This window comes from Carcharhinus amblyrhynchos, chromosome 6 (genome assembly GCF_965287045.1).
Source record: "Carcharhinus amblyrhynchos chromosome 6, sCarAmb.v2.hapA, whole genome shotgun sequence".
NCBI classification, from domain to species: Eukaryota; Metazoa; Chordata; class Chondrichthyes; order Carcharhiniformes; family Carcharhinidae; genus Carcharhinus; species Carcharhinus amblyrhynchos.
The window spans coordinates 125807476-125827992 of record NC_137329.1 but is presented as its reverse complement, the minus strand read 5'-3'; the positions used below and the strand labels follow the sequence as shown (position 1 = coordinate 125827992).

The 20517-nt window shown below is 41.1% G+C and overlaps 1 protein-coding gene across 10 annotated transcripts in view; it reads right to left on the bottom strand.

Moving 5' to 3' along the window:
- The window catches only part of ppp1r12a (protein phosphatase 1, regulatory subunit 12A), a 202235-nt gene that overhangs the window by 63896 nt on the left and 117822 nt on the right, over nucleotides 1-20517 (bottom strand). For 6 of the 10 annotated variants that reach the window (XM_080191428.1, XM_080191432.1, XM_080191433.1 and 3 more), the window contains exons 10-13: nucleotides 13302-13418; nucleotides 11247-11483; nucleotides 7871-7968; nucleotides 7631-7786 (exon numbers count right to left, since the gene is read on the bottom strand). In XM_080191428.1, the coding sequence (XP_080047554.1) occupies nucleotides 7631-7786; nucleotides 7871-7968; nucleotides 11247-11483; nucleotides 13302-13418 (608 nt within the window). The remainder of the gene's footprint in view (nucleotides 1-7630; nucleotides 7787-7870; nucleotides 7969-11246; nucleotides 11484-13301; nucleotides 13419-20517) is intronic. The other 4 variants (XM_080191431.1, XM_080191437.1, XM_080191436.1 and 1 more) reach the window with 1 other exon arrangement.

Here is a 20517-nt window from a genome sequence, read left to right as displayed (position 1 = left end):
CAAATAACCTTTCCCCACTAATTCATTTCTTCCTATGTAACTTGAACAGGGGTGTCCCCCTTGTCAATGAACTTATTTCTTCGTCAAACTGCAACCTCCTCTTCATCCTCATTCCAAGTTATGAGCCCTTCACAACGTCTTCAAAAATCACCAAAAAGCAAACCTAGTGCCCCTTCCATAACTGCATGTTCTTAGTGTCGTTTTTGGGGATGAGGAAAGTAACTCAGCCCATCTTGATGTATTCATCAAGAGAAATTTTAAGACTCCCATTTCAGCATCTATTCAATCCTTACAATACCAGGGTTTGCATTCCATTGAGACATTCCTATTGCATACATTAAATTACTTTTGTATTAAACAAAATAATTCCCTGATGTCAGGGCTATGGCCCAATGAAGAACTGGTTAAGTTTTAGCAAAGATGTGCATCTGGATCCTGAAATTGTATTTACAAAGGATCTATTTAAAACATTCCTGTGAAATATTCATCTCATGTTCCAGTCACTCCTTGAATTTAATCTGCGATCCTGCAGCTGAATTTTTTTTATTCATTTGTGGGACATGGGTGTCACAGACTGGCCAGCATTTACTCCCCTTCCAAGTTGCCTGTTGGCAGTTGAGAGTCAACCACATTGCTGTGGCTCTGGAGTCACATGTAGGCCAGACCAGCTAAGGATGGCAGATTTCCTTCCCTGAAGGACATTAGTGAACCAAGTGAGTTTTTCCAACAATCGACAATGGTTTCATGATCACCGGCAGACTCTTGTCTATATCTGGAATTACCAGATATATTTTATTGAATTAAAATTCCACCACCTGCCGTGGCAGGAATTGAACCAAGGTCCCCAGAACGTTCGTTGACTTTCTGGATTAATGGTATAGCAATTATACCACGAGGCCATCAGTGCTGCACATTTTTATAACTTTATTCAAAAGTGCAGTCCTTTTTGCCAGCTTCTAGGCATCAGCTCATAGAATCATGGAATCCTTACAGTGCCGGAGGCCATTCGGCCCATCAAGTCTGCATGGAACACAATCCCACCCAAGCCCTATTCCTGGAACCACTCATTTACCCTGCTAATTCCTCTGACACTGGGGTTAATTTTGCCTGTTCAATCAACCTAATCCACACATCTTTGGACTGTGGAAGGAAACTAGAGCACCGAGGAAACCCACAGACAAGAGAACGTGCATACTGCACACAGACAATAACCTGAGGCCGAAATTGAATCCGGGTCCTTGGCACTATAAGACTTGAGTGCTAACCACCATACCACGAACATGCTGTAATCACATTTAGAGTAGGCAGATGGAAAACATTTGGGTGTATAGAACTCTCTTACAAGAATGTTGTGGATTGTTTTAGAATCTCGTGCACTGTCTCAGCTGTCAAATGTGAGCAGAGTTTTCAGAGCAGTTTGTTAAATTGGTCTGAAGCCTCCACAGATGGAAGATAATAAGGTTTCTTTTTTCAGCTTGGTAGTTATAGCAAAGGCAGGGAAAAGCCTCAAAGAACAGTCGCATAATTTGAATGTAGTCGAGTTAATGGTGAAGGTATGTGCTGAGTGCTCTCTTCACTTGCTTTATCTGTTGTCAGCTTGAATTCATAACTATACATGCCATGCTCACGATTTAACTTGCAACATTGCTGGAGACAGATTTATAAAGAAACACAGGGTCTTAACTAATTGGGGCAAGGAGTGATGGATGTTCTTATTGTTCTTAATGGAGCAAAGTGCAGAGACATGTTGTTGCCACAGCCAAACTGCTGTTGTCTTTGCCATCACCTCCAAGAGGACAGGATGAATCATCACTGTCACATCAAAGAAGGAATTTGCGCTGAATATGTCAGTGCATTTGATGAGTTTCTCCAAAAGCATTTGAAAAGCCAATATTGTGGTTCAGAGAAAGCCAACATTTTAACATTACAATGACTTCATCACTGTAAGGGCAGGGTGGCTCAGAAATTAATTCATTGGTCAAGTAACAGATGCCAAATACTATTCCATAGTGGTTCATCTAACACCAGACATCAGTCATATGGATCATTAACATTAATTTTAAAATGTGACCAGTATTGAAGCAATTATAGAGCAATTTCTCTTATTTCCAGCTACAATCCCACACATCTGAGTGCCTGGAGACAACAGTTTTGGAAATCATTGCAAATTTAGATTTCAACATCATTTGATGAAGCTGCAAATATGGCAGAAAAATCTTCAGGTCTTATAAGCAAGACTGAACAATGCAAGCTGTTGTGGAATATTCATCCCATGTTCCAGTCACTCCTTGAATTTAATCTGCAACCCTGCAGCTGAATCCTGTGAGGCAACTGTACATTTTTTACTTTGTTCAGAAGTACATGCCTTTTTCTGAGTTTCTAGGCATTGGTTGAACATGTTGCAATCACACTTGGAGCAGGCAGATGGAAAATATTTGACTGTCTAAAGAATTTGAGATACCAGGTGGTCCATTCCTACAGATCCTGTTTTGGTTTTGATAATGAACTTTGTTAATATGAAGGAAATCTTTACAGACATCGCTGCATCATATTTACTAAATGCAGCATAACTGCTAGCTTCAGTTAAAAGTTTTGTCATGGAAGTTTGAAATGACTATAGCTTGGTGGAAGCAAAGCACAGTAACATCAACAAAATACAGGTCCCTCTGAAGATGAGAAACGTACAAGTTTTTTTTGATGAAAATGATGAGGCAATGAAATAAATTTAGAAGATCACTGTTGAGACCGTTAATGTTATTTCTGATACAATAATGGTTCAATTGCAGAGTAGAAGCGAGTATCTGAAGAAAACCGTTGAGTTATTTTGTGCGTTTTTCATCAGACATTTGGATGAGAATGCTAAAAGCTACTGTAGTGAGAAATTAATTGAATTCTACCAGGAGAATATAGACATAAATCTTTTTGAAGATGAAATGCAACAGTTTATTCATTAAACCAATAGTGGTGAGCTCTGTGCTTTGAGATCACCAGTTGCTCTGCACATGGTGATCGGCAGGCAACCTTTCCAAATACGAAACCCATTCTGAAAATATTTTAAACAATACCTGTCACAAATGCAGCTGGCGAACATTCTTTCTCTGTATTTAAAAGAGGTAAACATTATTTGCGAGCATTTGATGAGTGTTTTCATAAGATTTTACATACAATGATGCCATTGATGATTTTGTGAAGTGTAGAAAAAAGCTGCCTAAATTGCCATGCCAACAAGGAATGAAGAAATAAAATGCTAAAAACCTGTTTGTTTTCCAAATTCTCTGGTTTACAGTCTGTTTTTCAAAATGGACCATTGCTGGTCTGTTATCATGGCTGCAGCTGGTCACATGTTGGTAGATCTAACCACCATCACTCAAGACCAGCCTTCAGAAAGTTTCTTAGGACAAAGAAGAAATGCTGCACACTAGCCACTAATGATGGATTTGGATTTGCTGAGTACTCCACTGATGCAAATTTACAGCAACAACTTTTTTGTGTAAGAAAACTGCTTTATGTAAAAGCAGTGAAGACAAAGTCAGTCTGAAAGAAGATGTGGAAAACCCGGAGCTGGATTTCTTGCAAAACAGCGCAGTAGAAGATTTGTTTGACAGGATTGGAATGGATTCTTAATGAAAACAGCTGATGGAAGGTACTGTTTGAAAGAAGATTCTAAAGCATGTCTTTTTGGGACTGGAGTTTGGAAACACTTGCATAACAATTATCTGGGAGGGGAATTGAGAGAAGAAACCACAGAAGAATGGTCTTAGGCATTTGGTTTCAGAGTGGGGCAGTAAAAGGAGCATTATAAACAAAATGTTCATGCTTAATGAATGTTTTCTCTTGCTATCAAAAAACTAATTAGCAGTCCTGTAATTCTATTCGTGCATACTTTTGAAAAGTAATATAATGCTGCAGTCTTCTGACCAGGATTCCATTCTGGGATTGTCCAGTTATGTCAACTGGGATTGTAACAGGGCCAAAACTATATACAGTACTGCAGGTGCAGTCTCACCAAGCTCCTGTACAATTGAAGCAAGGCCTCATGACCCCTGACTGATTTACGATGAAGCCTAACTATTTATTAGTCTTCCTAATACCTGGCTATGACGTAGAGATGCCAGCACCGGGGGGGGGGGGGGGGGGGGGGGGGGTGCTGCATCTGCATGCGAGCCTTCAGTGACTTATTGACATGACACCCAGGTCCTGTAGTACATCTACACTTTGTAATTTTTCACCATTTAGGTAACACTGCACATCTGTTTCTTCTACCAAAATGGATTAACTCTCAATTTTCCACATCATATTCCATCTGCCATGTTTCTGCCCACTTATGTAAGTGTCCAGCAGAAGCCATTATTGCATGACTATTAATCCAGAAACTTAGCTAATGTTCAGGGGACCCAAGTTCGAATCCCCCCACGGCAGATGATAGAATTGAATTCAATAAAAAAAAGGTGGAATTACAAATCTACTGATGACCATGAAATCATTGTCAATTGTTAGAAAAACCCATCTGGTTCACTAATGTCCTTTAGGGAAGGAATTCTGCCGTCCTTACCTGGTCTGGCCTACATGCGACTCCAAAGCCACAGCACTGTGATTGATTCTCTACTGCGCTCTGAACAAGGGTAGCTCGGGATAGGCAATAAATGTTGTGATGTGGAGATGCCAGCATTGGACTGGAGCAAGCACAGTAAGAAGTCTCACAACACCAGGTTAAAGTCCAACAGGTTTATTTGGCAGCACTAGCTTTCGGAGTCTCAAGCTCCTTCATCAGATGAGTGAGGGCTTGAGATCACAAACAGAGCATATAAAGGCACAAACTCAATTTACAAGATAATGGTTGGAATGTGAGACTTTACAGGTAATTCATCGCGAGGGGGATTGAATATAAAAGTAGGGAGGTCTTGCTGCGGCTGTATAGGGCATTGGTGAGGCTGCAGCTGGAGTACTATGTGCAGTTTTGGGCGCCGTACTTACGCAAGGATATTTTGGCCTTGCAGGGAATGCAGAGGAGGTTTACTAGGCTCATGCTGGAGTTGAGGGGGTTGAGCTATGAGGAGAGGCTGAATAAATTAGGCTTGTACTCGTTAGAGTTTAGAAGAATGAGGGGAGATCTCATTGAGACGTATAAGATGATGAATGGGATGGATAGAGGTGGAGAGACTCTTCCCACTCAGAAAGGATAGTAGGACTAGGGGGCACAGCCTCAAGATAAAGGGGGGGTGGTTTAGAACAGAGTTGAGGAGGAACTTCTTCACTCAAAGGGTGGTGAATCTCTGGAATTCTCTGCCCGTTGAAGTGGTGGAGGCTACCTCGCTAAGTATTTTTAAGACGCGGGTTGATGGGTTTTTGATAAGAGAGGGGATTAAGGGTTATGGGGAGAGGGCAGGAATGTGGAACTGAGCCAAGACAGATCAGCCATGATCTTGTTGAGTGGCGGGGTAGGCTCGAAGGGCTGGTTGGCCTACTCCTGCTCCTATTTTCCTATTTTCTTATAAGGCTTGAAGTATAGACAATGTGAGTGGAGAGAGGGTCAAGCACAGGTTAAAGAGGTGTGTATTGTCTCCAGCCAGAACAGTTAGTGAGATTTTGCAAGCCCAGGCAAGTCATGGGGGTTACAGATAGTGTCACAATACACACTACTTTAACCCGTGCTTGGCCCTCTCTCCACTCTAATTGTCAGTACCTTTAAGACTTGATTACCTGTAAAGACTTGCCTTCCAACCATTATCTTGTAAATTGAGTTTGTGTCTTATATGCCCTGTTTGTGAACACAAGTCCTCACTCACCTGATGAAGGAGCTCAAGACGCTGAAAGCTAGTGCTGCCAATAAATGCTGGCCAGGCAAAGCCCAGATCTCACAAATAAATTTAAAATAAAATCTCCCCCATAGACACTTAATATCCTCCTCACAACACACATTTCCACAAGCTTTATATCATCCACAAACTTGGAAATATTTGGTCCTTACATCCAAATCATGGAACTATATTGTGGATCACAGACAGATGAGGGGGAATTTCTTCCAAGGTTAGAAAACCTGTGGAGTTCTTTACAGAGCTGTAGAGGCTGACAAGGACAGGTTTTTAAAATCAGCAAGGAAATCAAGAGTTATGATGATAAAGTGGAGTGGAGTTGGGGATTATGACATCAGATCAGCCATGGTTTCACAACGGGAGAGCAGACCTGGGGGGGCTGAAGGGCTTAATTCTGCTCCTGTCTCTTCTGGTCTTATGGCTATCTCATAGAAATAATAGGACATACTGGCCAGCTCATCTAGAGGTTTCCTGTGTATTGCTTAGATGGATTTTCCTTCCCACTTGCAATGTGCAAATAATGGGTTAAAAGCCATCTGAAAGGCTTTTGCAAATACCTGTGTTTGTTCTGACAGAATAAAATCAAGAAAGCCTGGTTAAATAGATTCATTTTAAAAACATAATAAGTGGGCCTGGGGAAAAACACCAAGGAAAAGAATCCTTTTTAGATTAGATTTTGCTGCAACCAGAGGTTGTATGAAGTTAATCCCTCCTCACCCAGGGTTAACCATTAGGGCATAACTCAGCTGGGCAGTGACCAATTGAGGAGTCTCTCCCACAACAAGCAATTTAGAGGAAAGTCACTTGGGGTGGGTCATATCATGTGATCACTATCTCCTTTTGATGTGAATTCTACCACAAATAAGACGAAGGGAAAAGCTTCTTGAGAACCAATGTTGGTGCAGTGGATTCCTTCTGTGCTGTCAAATTATATATCACTTGATTGGACGTACAAAGTGGTTGTGAACATACCTACTTTATAAAGAAAAGCTCATGTCTAAAAATAGATCACCTCAAGATTGCTTACAGTTGCTAAATTCACGGAAGAGATCAATATTTAATGGTGCAAGTAGGATGCGGATGAGGTCGATTTAACAAAAGCGCTTTAATGCAATTCACAACAAAGATTTCAGACTACCTAACGACCTTGGCCATTTAATATAACTTACCAGTGTAACAGTCCAGCCTAGTGCCTAAGATAATAGGTGGGGGTGGGCAAAGGTAAGGTATAATCTGTGCAAAAATGTTAGCTTACTAATAGCCGGAGCACCAAGCAGTTCACTAACACTAGGGGACCATCTGACACCTGGCAAAGCTTACTCAGATATTTGAGCATGACAAATTCATGTCACAGAATATCAGTGCTCTTCGGGGGACACAATTGTTGATTTGCACATCTGTGTTCAGGTATCTTGCCTGCCAACAGGAAGCAATAAACTCTGGACACCGATTCTTTACCCGTATGCATTGGTAGAAGCAATAATATTGAATTCAGGATCAAAGCAGCAGGGCTCCAAGGTTCTTCCTCCCAACACTTCTTTCTCTATCATACAAATAGGTTTATTTATGCAACAGATAATATGCTACATGAACGACAACTGATGGGCTAACTTCTTTTTTAATCTGAATAATTACTCTTTCTTTTCCTGAATGAGGGTTACAGGTACCACCTCAATGAGGTGGTATGTCCCTGATGGACCTATTCAAATGTAAAATCAAGAATCAGTGACTGCGGCGGACTTAAGTTGATTTTTCCTTTCTTCTAACTTGTTTTCATAACCAAACAACGGCACAAAACAATGAGACCTTCCAATTACCTTCTTTGATAACTAGGCACTACATTGGTGACAGCGGGATTTTGCGACGTAGACCCTTCGATGCTAGATGTGTGGTTCAATTCTTTCCTCTTCAGATCTTCTTCCCAACGTCGCCGTGTGTAAGAACCACTACGCACTAAGTTACTTGCAGAATCTCTGTGAAGCAATCATCTCAGTTCAATACATAAGAGAGAGAGAGACAATTAGGAAATAATGAAATAAATTGAATTTATATTTTACCTGATTTCCCTCTCATCAATGTCAGATGTACTGGCCAGTCTTCTGGATGGGATGGTAGGTACAACATATGCCAGCCTTGTTCCTTTCTGGTCCTTCTCCTATTGGCAATGAAGAAAAGTACAAATTTTGCCCGGAGGTGTTAACCAATCTTGCCACATTAAAATAATATATGAAGCCATTTTATTACTCATAACAAATTGCAAGAATCAGCAGTAGCGGGATGTCCTAATCCTTCCTGAATAGTACTGCCCTGATCAAGGAAGTATTACTATGTAGATCAACTATGTTGATCTTATTGAAACACAAGATACTGAATGGCCTTAAGAACATAAGAACATAAGAAATAGGAGCAGGAGTAGGCCATCTAGCCCTTCGAGCCTGCCCCGCCATTCAATAAGATCATGGCTGATCTGTTGTGGCTCAGTTCCACTTTCCCGCCCTCTCCCCATAACCCTTAATCCCCTCTCTTATCAAGAACCCATCAACCCGCTTCTTAAAAATATTTAGCGAGGCAGCCTCCACCACTTCAACGGGCAGAGAATTCCAGAGATTCACCACCCTTTGAGTGAAGAAGTTCCTCCTCAACTCCGTTCTAAACCGCCTCCCCTTTATCTTGAGGCTGTGCCCCCTAGTCCTACTGTCTTTTTTGAGCGGGAAGAGTCTCTCCACCTCTATCCTATCCATCCCATTCATCATCTTATACGTCTCAATGAGATCTCCCCTCATTCTTCTAAACTCTAACGAGTACAAGCCTAGTTTATTCAGCCTCTCCTCATAGCTCAATCCCCTCAACTCCGGTATCAGCCTAGTAAACCTCCTCTGCACTCCCTCCAGGGCCAAAATATCCTTGCGCAGGTGCGGCGCCCAAAACTGCACACAGTACTCCAGCTGCGGCCTCACCAATGCCCTATACAGCTGCAGCAAGACCTCCCTACTTTTATATTCAATCCCCCTCGCTATGAAGGCCAGCATCCCATTCGCCTTCCTGACCACCTGCTGCACCTGCAAGCTGGGTTTTTGCGACTCATGCACAAGGACCCCGAGGTCCCTCTGCACCGTCGCCTGCTGCAGTTTTTCGCCCCGTAAGTAATAGTCCTTCCTACCATTCTTCCTACCAAAGTGGACCACCTCACACTTGCCAACATTAAATTCCATTTGCCATTTCCTGGCCCATTCGCCCAGCCTCTCTAGATCCTTCTGCAGACTCTCCACACCCTCCGCACAATTTGCCTTTCCCCCAATCTTGGTGTCATCAGCAAATTTTGACACCCTGCACTCGGTTCCCTCCTCCAGATCATCTATATAAATGGTAAATAGCTGAGGCCCCAGCACCGACCCCTGGGGCACCCCACTAGTCACCAACCGCCAATCCGAATAGCACCCATTGACCCCCACTCTCTGCCTCCTATTTGACAACCAATCCTCTATCCACGCTAACACCCTACCCCCAACTCCATGTCCCCTGACCTTCTGCAATAACCTCTTGTGAAGTACCTTGTCAAACGCCTTCTGAAAATCCAGAAAGACCACATCCACCGGCTCTCCTCTATCCACTGCCCTAGACACATCCTCATAGAACTCCAGTAAATTTGTCAGACACGACTTCCCTTTATGAGATACTAGGAGGATGTGTCCAATGTGGGAAAGACTAGAACTAGTGTACACAATTGAAGGAATTGGTCTACCATTTAAAACAGAGATGAGAATGTTTTTCTTTGAGGTCCATTTGTATGTGGAATCCTCTTCCCCAGACAGCAGGTGTAAACGGGGTCACTGAATTGCGAAATCTATGGCATGGAAACAGGCCCTTCGGCCCAAATTGGTCTATGCCAACCAAAATGCCCATCTAAGCCCATTTACCTAGAGAATCATGGTATCTACAGCGTGAAATTGATTCAAGGCACAGACGGACAGATTTTTTGATCGACAAGATGGTCAAAAGTTTTGGGGCGAGATGGCAACGCGGACTTGTGGCCACAACCGAACAGCCATGATTTTACTAAGTGGTGAAGGGCTTAATGGCTTGCACCTGGTCTAAAGTCTTAGACTCCTATACAGATAAGCCTTTAACTGGATTAGTTAGGTGATTGGAAGATATTCCAATTAACCTGCTAAAAAAAAGCCTTAAACAATTAATAACAAAGAAAATTACAGAATAGGAACAGGCCTTTCAGCCCTCCAAGCCTGCACCAACCATGCTGCACGGCTTAAGTAAAACCCCCTATCCTTCAGGGGATCACATCCCTCTATTCCCATCTCATTCATGTACTTGTCAAAATGCCCCTTAAAAGTCACTACCATATCCACTTCCACTACCTTCTTCGGCAACAAGTTCCAGGCACCCACTACCCTGTGTAAAAAATCTGCTTCACGCATCTATTTTGCCCCTCGCACCTTAAAACTAAGCCCCTAGTAATTGACTCTTCCACCCTGGGAAAAAGCTTTTGACCCATCCACTCTGTCCATGCCCCTCATAAGCTTGTAGACTTCCATCAGATCTCCCCTCAACCTCTGTCGCTCCAATGAGAACAAACCAAGTTTCTCCAACCTCTCCTCATAACTAATGCCCTCCATACCAGGCAACACCCTGATAAATCTTTTCTGCACCCTTTCCAAAGCCTCCGCATCCTTCCAGTAGCGTGGCAACCAGAATTGAACGCTAACTGCGGCCTAACTACGGTTCTATAAAGCTGCAACATGACTTGCCAATTTTTAAACCCAATACCCCGGCCAATGAAGGCAAACATGTCGTATGCCTTCTCGACTGCCTTCTCCACTTGCACTGCCACTTTCAGTGACCTGTGTATCTGTACACCCAGATCCCTTTGCCTATCAATACTTGAGGGTTCTGCCATTTACTATATATTTCCTATCTGTATTAGACCTTCCAAAATGCATTACCTCATATTTGTCCAGATTACACTCCATCTGCCACCTCTCCACCCAAGTCTCCAACTCATCTATATCCTGCTGTATCCTCTGATGGTCCTCGTCACTATCCACAATCCACCAAGCTTTGTGACGTCTGCAAACTTACTAATTAATCCAGTGACATTTTCCTCCAAATAACAGATGTATTAAAATATATATTACAATTCTGGTGATGCTGAAAAGCTTCTTCTTTCTCCAATTGTTTTCACCAATTTGTTTGAGACTGGGACATCTCCTGGACTGTGATGAACCTATACCCATTCCTGATAGCATTAAAAAAATCTATTTCTACAGTCCAGTGATCATTATTCTACCTTCCACTTGGGGAGGAAGCACTGGGATGAATGAGTAAAAGGGAAGTGTCTGAATTACTTCATATCCATTTGTTCACAGGCAATTTAGTACACAAGTCAAATGGGTTTCAATGTGTGTACATAACAGTTACCTTCTCTTTGTTATCTAGAGTGGATGAAAGTCGTGGACTTGAGGCTGAACGCATCACACCTGCAACATCCCTTTCTTTCTGTGCCTCTTTAGAAGCACTAATTTCAGCCAAGGCGCCATAGCTTCCAGTCTTCCGAAGTCCAGACCTCCAAGATGCTGGAGATGCATCTTTCTTCTCCTCCTCATCTTTCCTCTTTTTTTCTTCCTCTTTTGAAGATTTGATGAATGGAGGGGCCAACTGGAAAAGAAAATTGAAAACTATACTATTCACGAGTGTTTATCAAGCTTCTTTGCCAGGACAGACCATACGTAAAAGGTCAATTCTCAACAAAACAACCACTCATTCTTCAGATAATTCACTTCTATAGCAAACAAACTAGCATCACAACTTCAGTTATATATTCAACACAAGATGCATCATTTCATTCACCTTTTTAATCCTGGTATTATTGATATCGTTCTTCACTGGAACATGCCTATTTCCCCTACACTGAGGAAGTTAAGATCCAGATCATACAAAGATGACTGCAAACAAGTCCTTCAGTACCAAGTACTCCAAAATCTTTCCGAATCAGACAAATCAGACCAGGGTAGCACGGTGGCACAGTGGAGGGCGGCACGATGTCAGTGGTTAGCACTGCTGCTCAGCGCCAGGAACCCAGGTTCAATACCGGTCTCAGGTCACTGTCTATGCAGAATTTGCACATTCTCCCCATATGTGCATGCATTCCTCTCGGTGCTCTGGTTTCCTCCCACTGTGTAGGTTAGGTTGACTGGCCATGCTAAATTAACTCTGGTGTCAGAGGGATTAGCAGGGTAAATATGAGGTGTAACAGGAACAGGGTCAGTGCAGACTTGATGGGCCTCCTTCTGCAATGTATAGATTCTATAATTTCAAACTACAGTTGTAAAAATCAGAACACTATTACTATTTTGTTTTAGAGTTGCCAAAACATCTCAAACATTGCAGCCAATTTACATTATGGTGTTTGATGCGCCATTATTTTGCATCGCACATCAAATTCTCCTCAGGTTTGTTCACAATATATCATTCAACAAGCAGATTAGGAAAACATCTGATTCCCTCCACCAAAAGGCAAACAATCCAAACTCTACTTAAACAAGACTCAAATGCAAGAAATTCATTACTGCAGCTGGATGAGAAGTTTGGCTGAGATCGGATTCAGCAGCTTTGAGGATCAAAGATGGCAACATTTTAAATTTTGTCACAATTCTGTGAAAACAGGGAACACTTGACGCTGCATTCTCTAGGAATACGCAGAGTTCCCATAAGCTCCAGGTTTGTTCTATGAGTAGTTATCTGAACCAATGAAATCAACGAAGAACCTATCAACCATTACTGTCAACATTGTCAGATATCACTTATTCAGAAACATTTTGTTTAATGAAACATGGGAATATTCTATAGCTCTCAAGGATAAATCAAGATCTACATCACTTTCCAATTTAACACAAATATTTCTTCCTCCAGCTTAATTTCAGATATATTCATTTGTCTGCAGGATTTTTAAACTTTCTACCAAATGAACACAATTTATAAACTGGAGGACTCAGCTAGACCATATTTGGCAATCACATAACCAATTTCCAACCTGCTCCCAAACTGAAGAATTGCAAAGACTTGTCTTGAAAATCACATCATCTTTAAACACAAAGACAAACAATTAACACAGCACTATTCAACAAGTCACACCAGTGTATTTTTCCCTGTATACAGTGCCTTTTGGTCCCCAAGAGTTGATTGGGTGAGGGGTACAGTGACCGGAAGGAAACCACTACTGTTAATAACTCAATGAATTGCTCTATATTTACGTAAGTCAGTCATGCTTTGAAGGCAGATTAAAGTAATACAACAAAACAGACGTGAAGAACGTATGTGCACACAAACTCTGCAATTTAATTCAAATGTCCATGTCAAAGATCTATTTGTTTGAAAACACGTGTCATCACAACATGCAGTGAAACCAGACACTTCTGGATAAACAGGTAACTTAACACAAAACACAAACCTCTGTGCACACAAAAGCCAGCTCACCATAAATTTTTCACCCTTTTGAGGCACAAGAACAATGCCAGTTTTGCGCAAGCCCTGACGCCAAGATGTCGGATCTAATGTCTCCGCCACAGGCATTAGTGGAGTAATGGATTCATACTGAAGCCAATTAAAACAAAAAGTTCAATGAGAAAACTGCAAAGAGAAATATGCAAGTGTGACATGATTGCACGCTATCGTTGTGAACAAAATCAACCACGAGAGAACACCAGAAGGTCAAGGAGTTCAACAGACTACAGTATTATCAGTGTGTAGTCTTAACTCTTGCATAAAGACAAGGTAACACAGCCCACTTAAGACAGTTTAGTCTTTATAATATCAAGAGAGAAAATGCTGGAAAATCTGAGCAGGTCTGGCAGCATCTGGAAGGAGAGATAAGAGCTTTGACAAAGGGTCAACTGGACTCAAAATGTCAGCTCCAGATGCTGCTAGACTTGCTGAGATTTTCCAGCATTTGCTCCTTCGGTTTCAGACTCCAGCATCTGTGGTAATTTGCTTTTATCTAGTGTTTTTAATACATGATTGGTTTCATTAAGTTCATGGCAGACATTAGCTGAATAGTTGCAGATTGGGCAAAGAACTTCAAGTTCAAATTACGACTGCAAATTTAATCACCTGATAAATGTAGCAGACTACTGCTGATATAGTACACTAATTACCAAAGATTACCATCTAACCAGAGCATACCAAACAGACTTCTGTCAGAAGTGCATGCTGACCTCAGTGTGACTGGCACGCTACTGCGATGAAACTAAGCTTCCACATAGGTTTAGGGCTCTATTAGTGTAGCAAATAACTTTTCTGTCATGAGCGCCTAGCTGGAGTTCCCACTTCAAATATTTTATTAATTTTTTGTAATGCTATCATTCTGTTCAAGAAGCTACCAGCTCCTAAATGTAGGGAGAAGCCTGATGGGAGATTTATTGTCTTGGCTTTACTGCCAAATTGGAACCTGACATCCAATTTGTACTACTTTTTCCAAGTAAAAGCATACTCAGAAACCATTTTGCATCAATCTTTATATGGGAGAACAACTGCAGCAGCACAACTATTGGTTTGATTTGAAAAGCAAAATGAGACTACAATCTCAATAATACATTGGAGAGCTGCAGAAAGAAAACTAAATGGCAACATTAAAAGTATGTACAACTGCAAACAGAAAATAAATCTGGATACCTGAATCTAATCCATCAGTATAAAACATAGGCACGCAGGTTCAAAACATTTGAAAGCAACATTCGTAATAGGAATTTAAGGAATAGGAGCATCAAGCCTGCTCCACCATTCGATAAGATCATGGCAGCTCTCACTGCGCCCTCAACTCCACTTTCTTAGCTGTCCCCATAAATCGTGGACTCCCTTGCTGATCAATAATTGGACTCAGCCTTGGATATATTCAAATGACCCAGCATCCACTGTCCTCTAAGTAATGAATTTCAAAGAACAGCCAAGTAAAGAAATTTCATCCGAGTCTGAAATACATGACCCCTTATTTTCAAACTAACCTTATTTCTACATTCTCCCCTTCCCACCTGAGGGGAAACACTCTCTTAGCAACTACCCTATCAAGTCTCCTCAGAAATCTTCCATGTTTCAATAAGATCATCTCTCATTCTTTTAAGCTCCAATAATTATAGGCCTAACCTATCGTCTAATGTACAAGAACACCGAGATCCCTGCATGCTGTAGAGTTCTGTAGTATCTCTCCAATTAAACAATATGCAGTTTTTGAAATTTTTGCCAAAATGGCTAACTTGACATTTTCCCACATGATTCTCCATCCACTCATTTTTGCTCCCTCACTTGGCCTATCTATATCCCTTAGTAGATTTTATATCTTCCTCAACTTGCTCTCCTACCTATTTTTGTATCATCAGCAAATTTGGCAACAATACACTTCATCCTTTGTTCAGGTCACCAACATAGATCATAAATAGTTGGAGGCCCCAGCATTGAATGCTGTGGACGCTACCAGTTACAGTTTTCGAACCTGAAAATAAACCCATTTATGCATTGTTTCCTGTTAGCCATTCCTCTACCCATGATCATATCACCCCTACGCCATAAACTTTTATTTTGTGCAGTAACCTTACATGGAATCTCACATAACGCCTTTTGGAAATCCAAATACACGAGATCAACTTATACACCTTTATCCACCCTGCTGTTACATTCTCAAAGATCTCCAGTGCTACACAGGTGCACAACTTATAGGGATCATGCAATGACACAAGCAGGCCACACAGAGTGAAGGAACCTCAGAATTCAGGACTGACACCACAGGTTTCTTCTGGGTATTAAACGAACAGATTTGCAGATGGAAAGTGGAAGGAGGGGAGGAAAAACTATAGGATCTTATTTGATGGTTGAGCTAAAATAGGTGTATGGATTTCCAATCCAAAGGACATAAAAAGACTTCAATTTAGTATAAAAACAGAACATTGCATGTGTTGGAAATCTGCAATAGAAATACAATACGCTGGAAATACCCAGTTGCTCTACGGAGAGAGAAAGCAGATTAATGTTTCAACTGTGAAGAGTCAACTAGGACGCTTCTTCAGAACTGGAGGATAGAAACTGATGGTTAAAAAGACATATCAGAAGAACTGTCGTGGAAAGTTGCATCAATAAAGGAGAAACAGATAATGAAATGGATCCTTACAGAGAGGCAGGGCGTGAGGAAGTTTGAAGTTTATTTATTAGTCACAAGCAGATTGCATTAACACTCGAATGAAGTTACTGGGAAAAAAAATCACAGTCGCCACACTGCAGCGCCTGTTCGGGTAAAATGAACATTAGACAACAGCATAGCCTCAAAGATGGAGACAGAGTTGTTGAGGAACGAAAGTCAAGTATCATAGATGGCTCATATATGTAATGATCAAAATTGGAAGCAAGTTTGTTTAAGTTGTCCAATTCCAGAAAGTGAAGGAAATAGCACTGACATAGCGGTTATTGTATGTGAAAGAGAGATGGTGAAGGGACCAAAGTAGGATTGGAAGAAATATTTTTCCAGACCCAACTAAATGACAAGCATAATTAGGACCCACCCAGGTATCCATAGCAACACGTCTTATTTGGAAGAAGTTGGATAAATTTAAGGGGAAAATGTTCAATGTGAAAACAAATTCAGGGTGATGGTGAATGGGGATTGGTTGGGACTCGAAGCAAGGAATTAGCATGTCACATAGGCATTTTTAAAAGTTTTGAATGGCCCATTTCGCTGTTACATATTTGAAAAACAGCCTCTGGCCAGAAATACTCATGAGGAACCAAAACTTCCTTTTCCACAGTGTCAACGAGTGTTCAACAACTATGTGAACTGCCGAACAATCTATCACCATCCGATCAGCACTTCGGATAACAGAAAATAACTGGAACACGATGGCCTTTATCAGTTTCCTGGGAATGCCAAAATTCTTGCAATTCGAACTGGAGCCAAAATTGACCTAAATATTATAGCTAGTCAATATTAGAAAGTTCTTTGCATACATAAACTCCTGAATACACAGCCAATTCACAACATGATAAATCTGCACATGATTCACAATAGCCCAGCTACTACTATCAATTTTAACATTCTAAAAAGCTCTGTGATAGAATGAAATGTTGACCAACATGCAAAATTCCCTTCATTAACTCAATATTGCCCAAAGTAATGTACTAGAGGGCTTATTTCATGCTAGCTATCCAAAAGTGTGCTCAACATTACAGATGCTAACATGTTAATCCAATATAAAAGGCGACTGAAATAGATCACAACCTTTTGCCCTTAAAAAGCACCTCAAAAGCAGTTAGATATCAATATTCTTAAAACACTCGCACAGAATGCTAAATTGCTTTACCTTTCGTGATCGACCTTTCAAAAATGAAACACGATGCAGAAGATTGAATCAAGCTTTCTTAGAACGTCATTAGACCCGTAATGCCCTTGTACAATTTCTCTGACTTTTCAATCAAACTTTTTGCAATGTCCAATATTAAATATTCTGGCTTGGACGGAACCACACATCTACAATGAGTTCAACTACCAATTCACAAGACTGTGGAGAGCTGTCTGTTGTGTAACAAGTCTTTAGCAGAGCTACAAGAAAGCAGTTAGTGAACACAGCTGATACAACAGTATGTTTCATAATTCCTCAAAATGAAAGCAGTTTCCCTTTAGTGCCTGAAAAATTCCAGTTTTCCATTATTTTGTCTACATCTGCATTCAGATGAGTGAACCTTAGCCTACATTGTCTGCTATTGCAATATAAAGCAAATCATCTAAGTGCTGACTTGAACCTGCCCTTCACTAGTCAAAGAGCTTAAGATGCTTCATTTTTATCTGTCACCTGCTTTCTCCAAAATGGAATTTTGCTGATTAGAGACATAGCTATCTCTGCTTGTAGGACCAGGGTCACATTACAGTGCAGAACACCATTTGATCAGGCATTAAGAGTTCGGGTAAACACAGTAGAAAAAAACATGTGGCTTACTGGCAACAAAATATTGCTCTGTGTTAGACTTCAGCTTGTTAAATTTCACATAAGACTCATTCTAATCAAGTTCCCTTACCAACTAAACCAGTGTGCATTTACTATCAGCTAACACGCTTAAGCCTTTTTTACATATGCAGAATGCCTTGGAATTTCTGTGGTGCACAGCAGCCTCAGTGCTTGGTCCAACTCCATCTGCTATAACGATGCCAAAATCATAGACTTGTTACAATGCAAAAGAAAGCCATTTGGCCCATCGTGCCTGCACCAGCTCTGTGAGTCAGCATCATGTTTTAGTGCCATTCTCCTGCCTTTTCCTCATAACCACGCATGTTGTTTCTAGTCAAATAATTATCTAGTATTCTCAAATACCTCAACTGAACCTGCCTCCGCCACATTTTCAGGCATTGCATTTCAGACCTGAACCACACTGACAAGATTTTTCATGCCACATTTATTATCTTTACAAATGCATTTAAACCTGTTCTCTCACATTCGTGATGCTTCTACAAGCAGGAACAGTTTCTCCCCATCTACTGTCTAGTCCACCCGTGGTCTTGAACACCTCTATCAGAGATTCTTCACACCCTTCTTGAAATGTGCTGCTCAGAACTATACACAACAATCCAGCTGAGCTCTAGTGTCCCATACAAGTTAAGCATAAGCTCCTTGTTCTTGTACTCTAACATCTCCCCCTCTGCCCAAGGATAGTGTATACTTTATGAACTGCTCTCTCAACCATCCTGTCACCTTCAGTTACTTATGCACATACATGCCCAGATCCTTCTGCTGCGCTCTTTATGTTGTCTTTCCACATTCTTCCTCATAAAATGAATCACTTCACACTTTTTTGCATTGAACTTCATCTGCCACTAATCTGTCCACTCCACCAACTTGCCTGTATCCTTTTGAAGTTCTACATCGTCCTCAGTTCACAACACTTCAAAATTCTATATCACCATCAAACTTTGAAATTGTTCCCTGCACACCAAGATCCAGATCAATAATGTATACGTGAGGAAAAGGTGCAAATGTTGACTCCAGGGGACACCACTACAAATCTTCCTCCAGCTCCAAAACATACCCATTAACCACTGCTCTCTGTTCCCTATCACTCAGCCTATGTGCTTTTGTTGTTACTCTCCCTTTTATTCCACAAGTGAGAACTTTGTTCACAGGACTGTTATGTAGAATGTCATAATGATCTTTGCATCACATCAGCAGCTTTACTCTCATCAACCCTCTCGATTACCTCTTCAGAAAAAACTCCAAAGATAGCTGAACACAATTTTCCTTTAAAAAAAAATCCATGCTGATTCGTCCAAATCAACCCACATTTTTCATGTGACTATGAATTCTATCTCAAACAGTTACTTCTAGAAGTATCCCCTCCACAGAAGTTAAACAGACTGGTCTACCATTGTTGGGTTTAACCATACAGTATTTTTTGAACAGAGCAAAATGCTTGCACTTCTCCAGCCCTCTGGCACCATTCCTAATTCTGGGGAAGATTCAATTTTATGATCGGTCCCCCATAATTTCCACTCACTTCTTTCCTTATCCTTGAATACATCTCATCTGGTCCCAGTGCCTTGTAAGCTTTCAGAACTCAGTTTATCCAATCCATCTTCCATAACAATTTTGAACTCTTCTAGTGACTGAATTTCTTCATCTGTCACCATGTCCTGGATTCAATGTACCATCCTGGTAAAGAGGCAATTATCTCACGCAACACCTCAGCCTGCCCATTGCTTCCATGTGTAAATTCCCTTTTTGGTCCCTAATTGACTCTACTCCTCCTCTCATCAACCTTTTATCATTTGTGTGTTGCTGACTTTGGGGTTCCACTTCAGGTTGGCTGCCAATCTTCTCTTATAATCCCTCCACTCATATTTGCTTCTTCATCTCTCCTCTGAACCTTCTGTATTCAGATTGGTTCTCAATGGTATTTTCCATCTGGCACTTGCCAGAAGCACAATTTCTCATCCTTGCCTTAATTTCTATCTTTTTTCATCCATGGAGCTCTTAGATTTATTTCCCCTACCTTTCCTTTTGAGGGAATATACCATGACTACGTCAATACTATTTCTGTTTCAATGGCAGTCCATTGTTCAGCTAGATTTTTCCACCAACCTTTGGTTCCAGTCTATCCAGGCTAGTTCCATTCTTGCACCATTGAAGCGGGCTCTCCCCCAGTTAATTACTTTTATTCTGGATTGCATGTGGCCATTTTTACCATTTCCTATCCAAAACCTTATGATACAGTGAACATTGTTTCCTAAATGCTTCCCCATTGACACAATCTACTTTGCCCACCTCATTTCCAAGAATCAGGTCCAGCAGTGCCTCATTTTTTGTTAGAACGAACACATACGGCTATAGAAAATTGTCCAGAACACAACCAAGAAACTTTTGCTCCTCTCCACCATTTACATTACCAGTACCCAAGTCTATTCCGGGAATTAAAGTCCCCTATTCTAACTTTTCTATAATGTTTATGCCTCTATAATTTGCTACAGATTTGTTTCTTTACATCCTTTCCATTGCTTGGTGATCTATAATCTACACTGAACGGTGTAATTGCATTTTTTTTGTTCCTTAGTGCAAGCCAAATTGATTCTGTACTTGAACCCTCTCCAGCATTGTAATGCTTCCCTGAACTAACAGTGCCTCCTCTCCTTTCTGTCCTGCCTTCCTGGTACACCTTGTACCCAGGAATA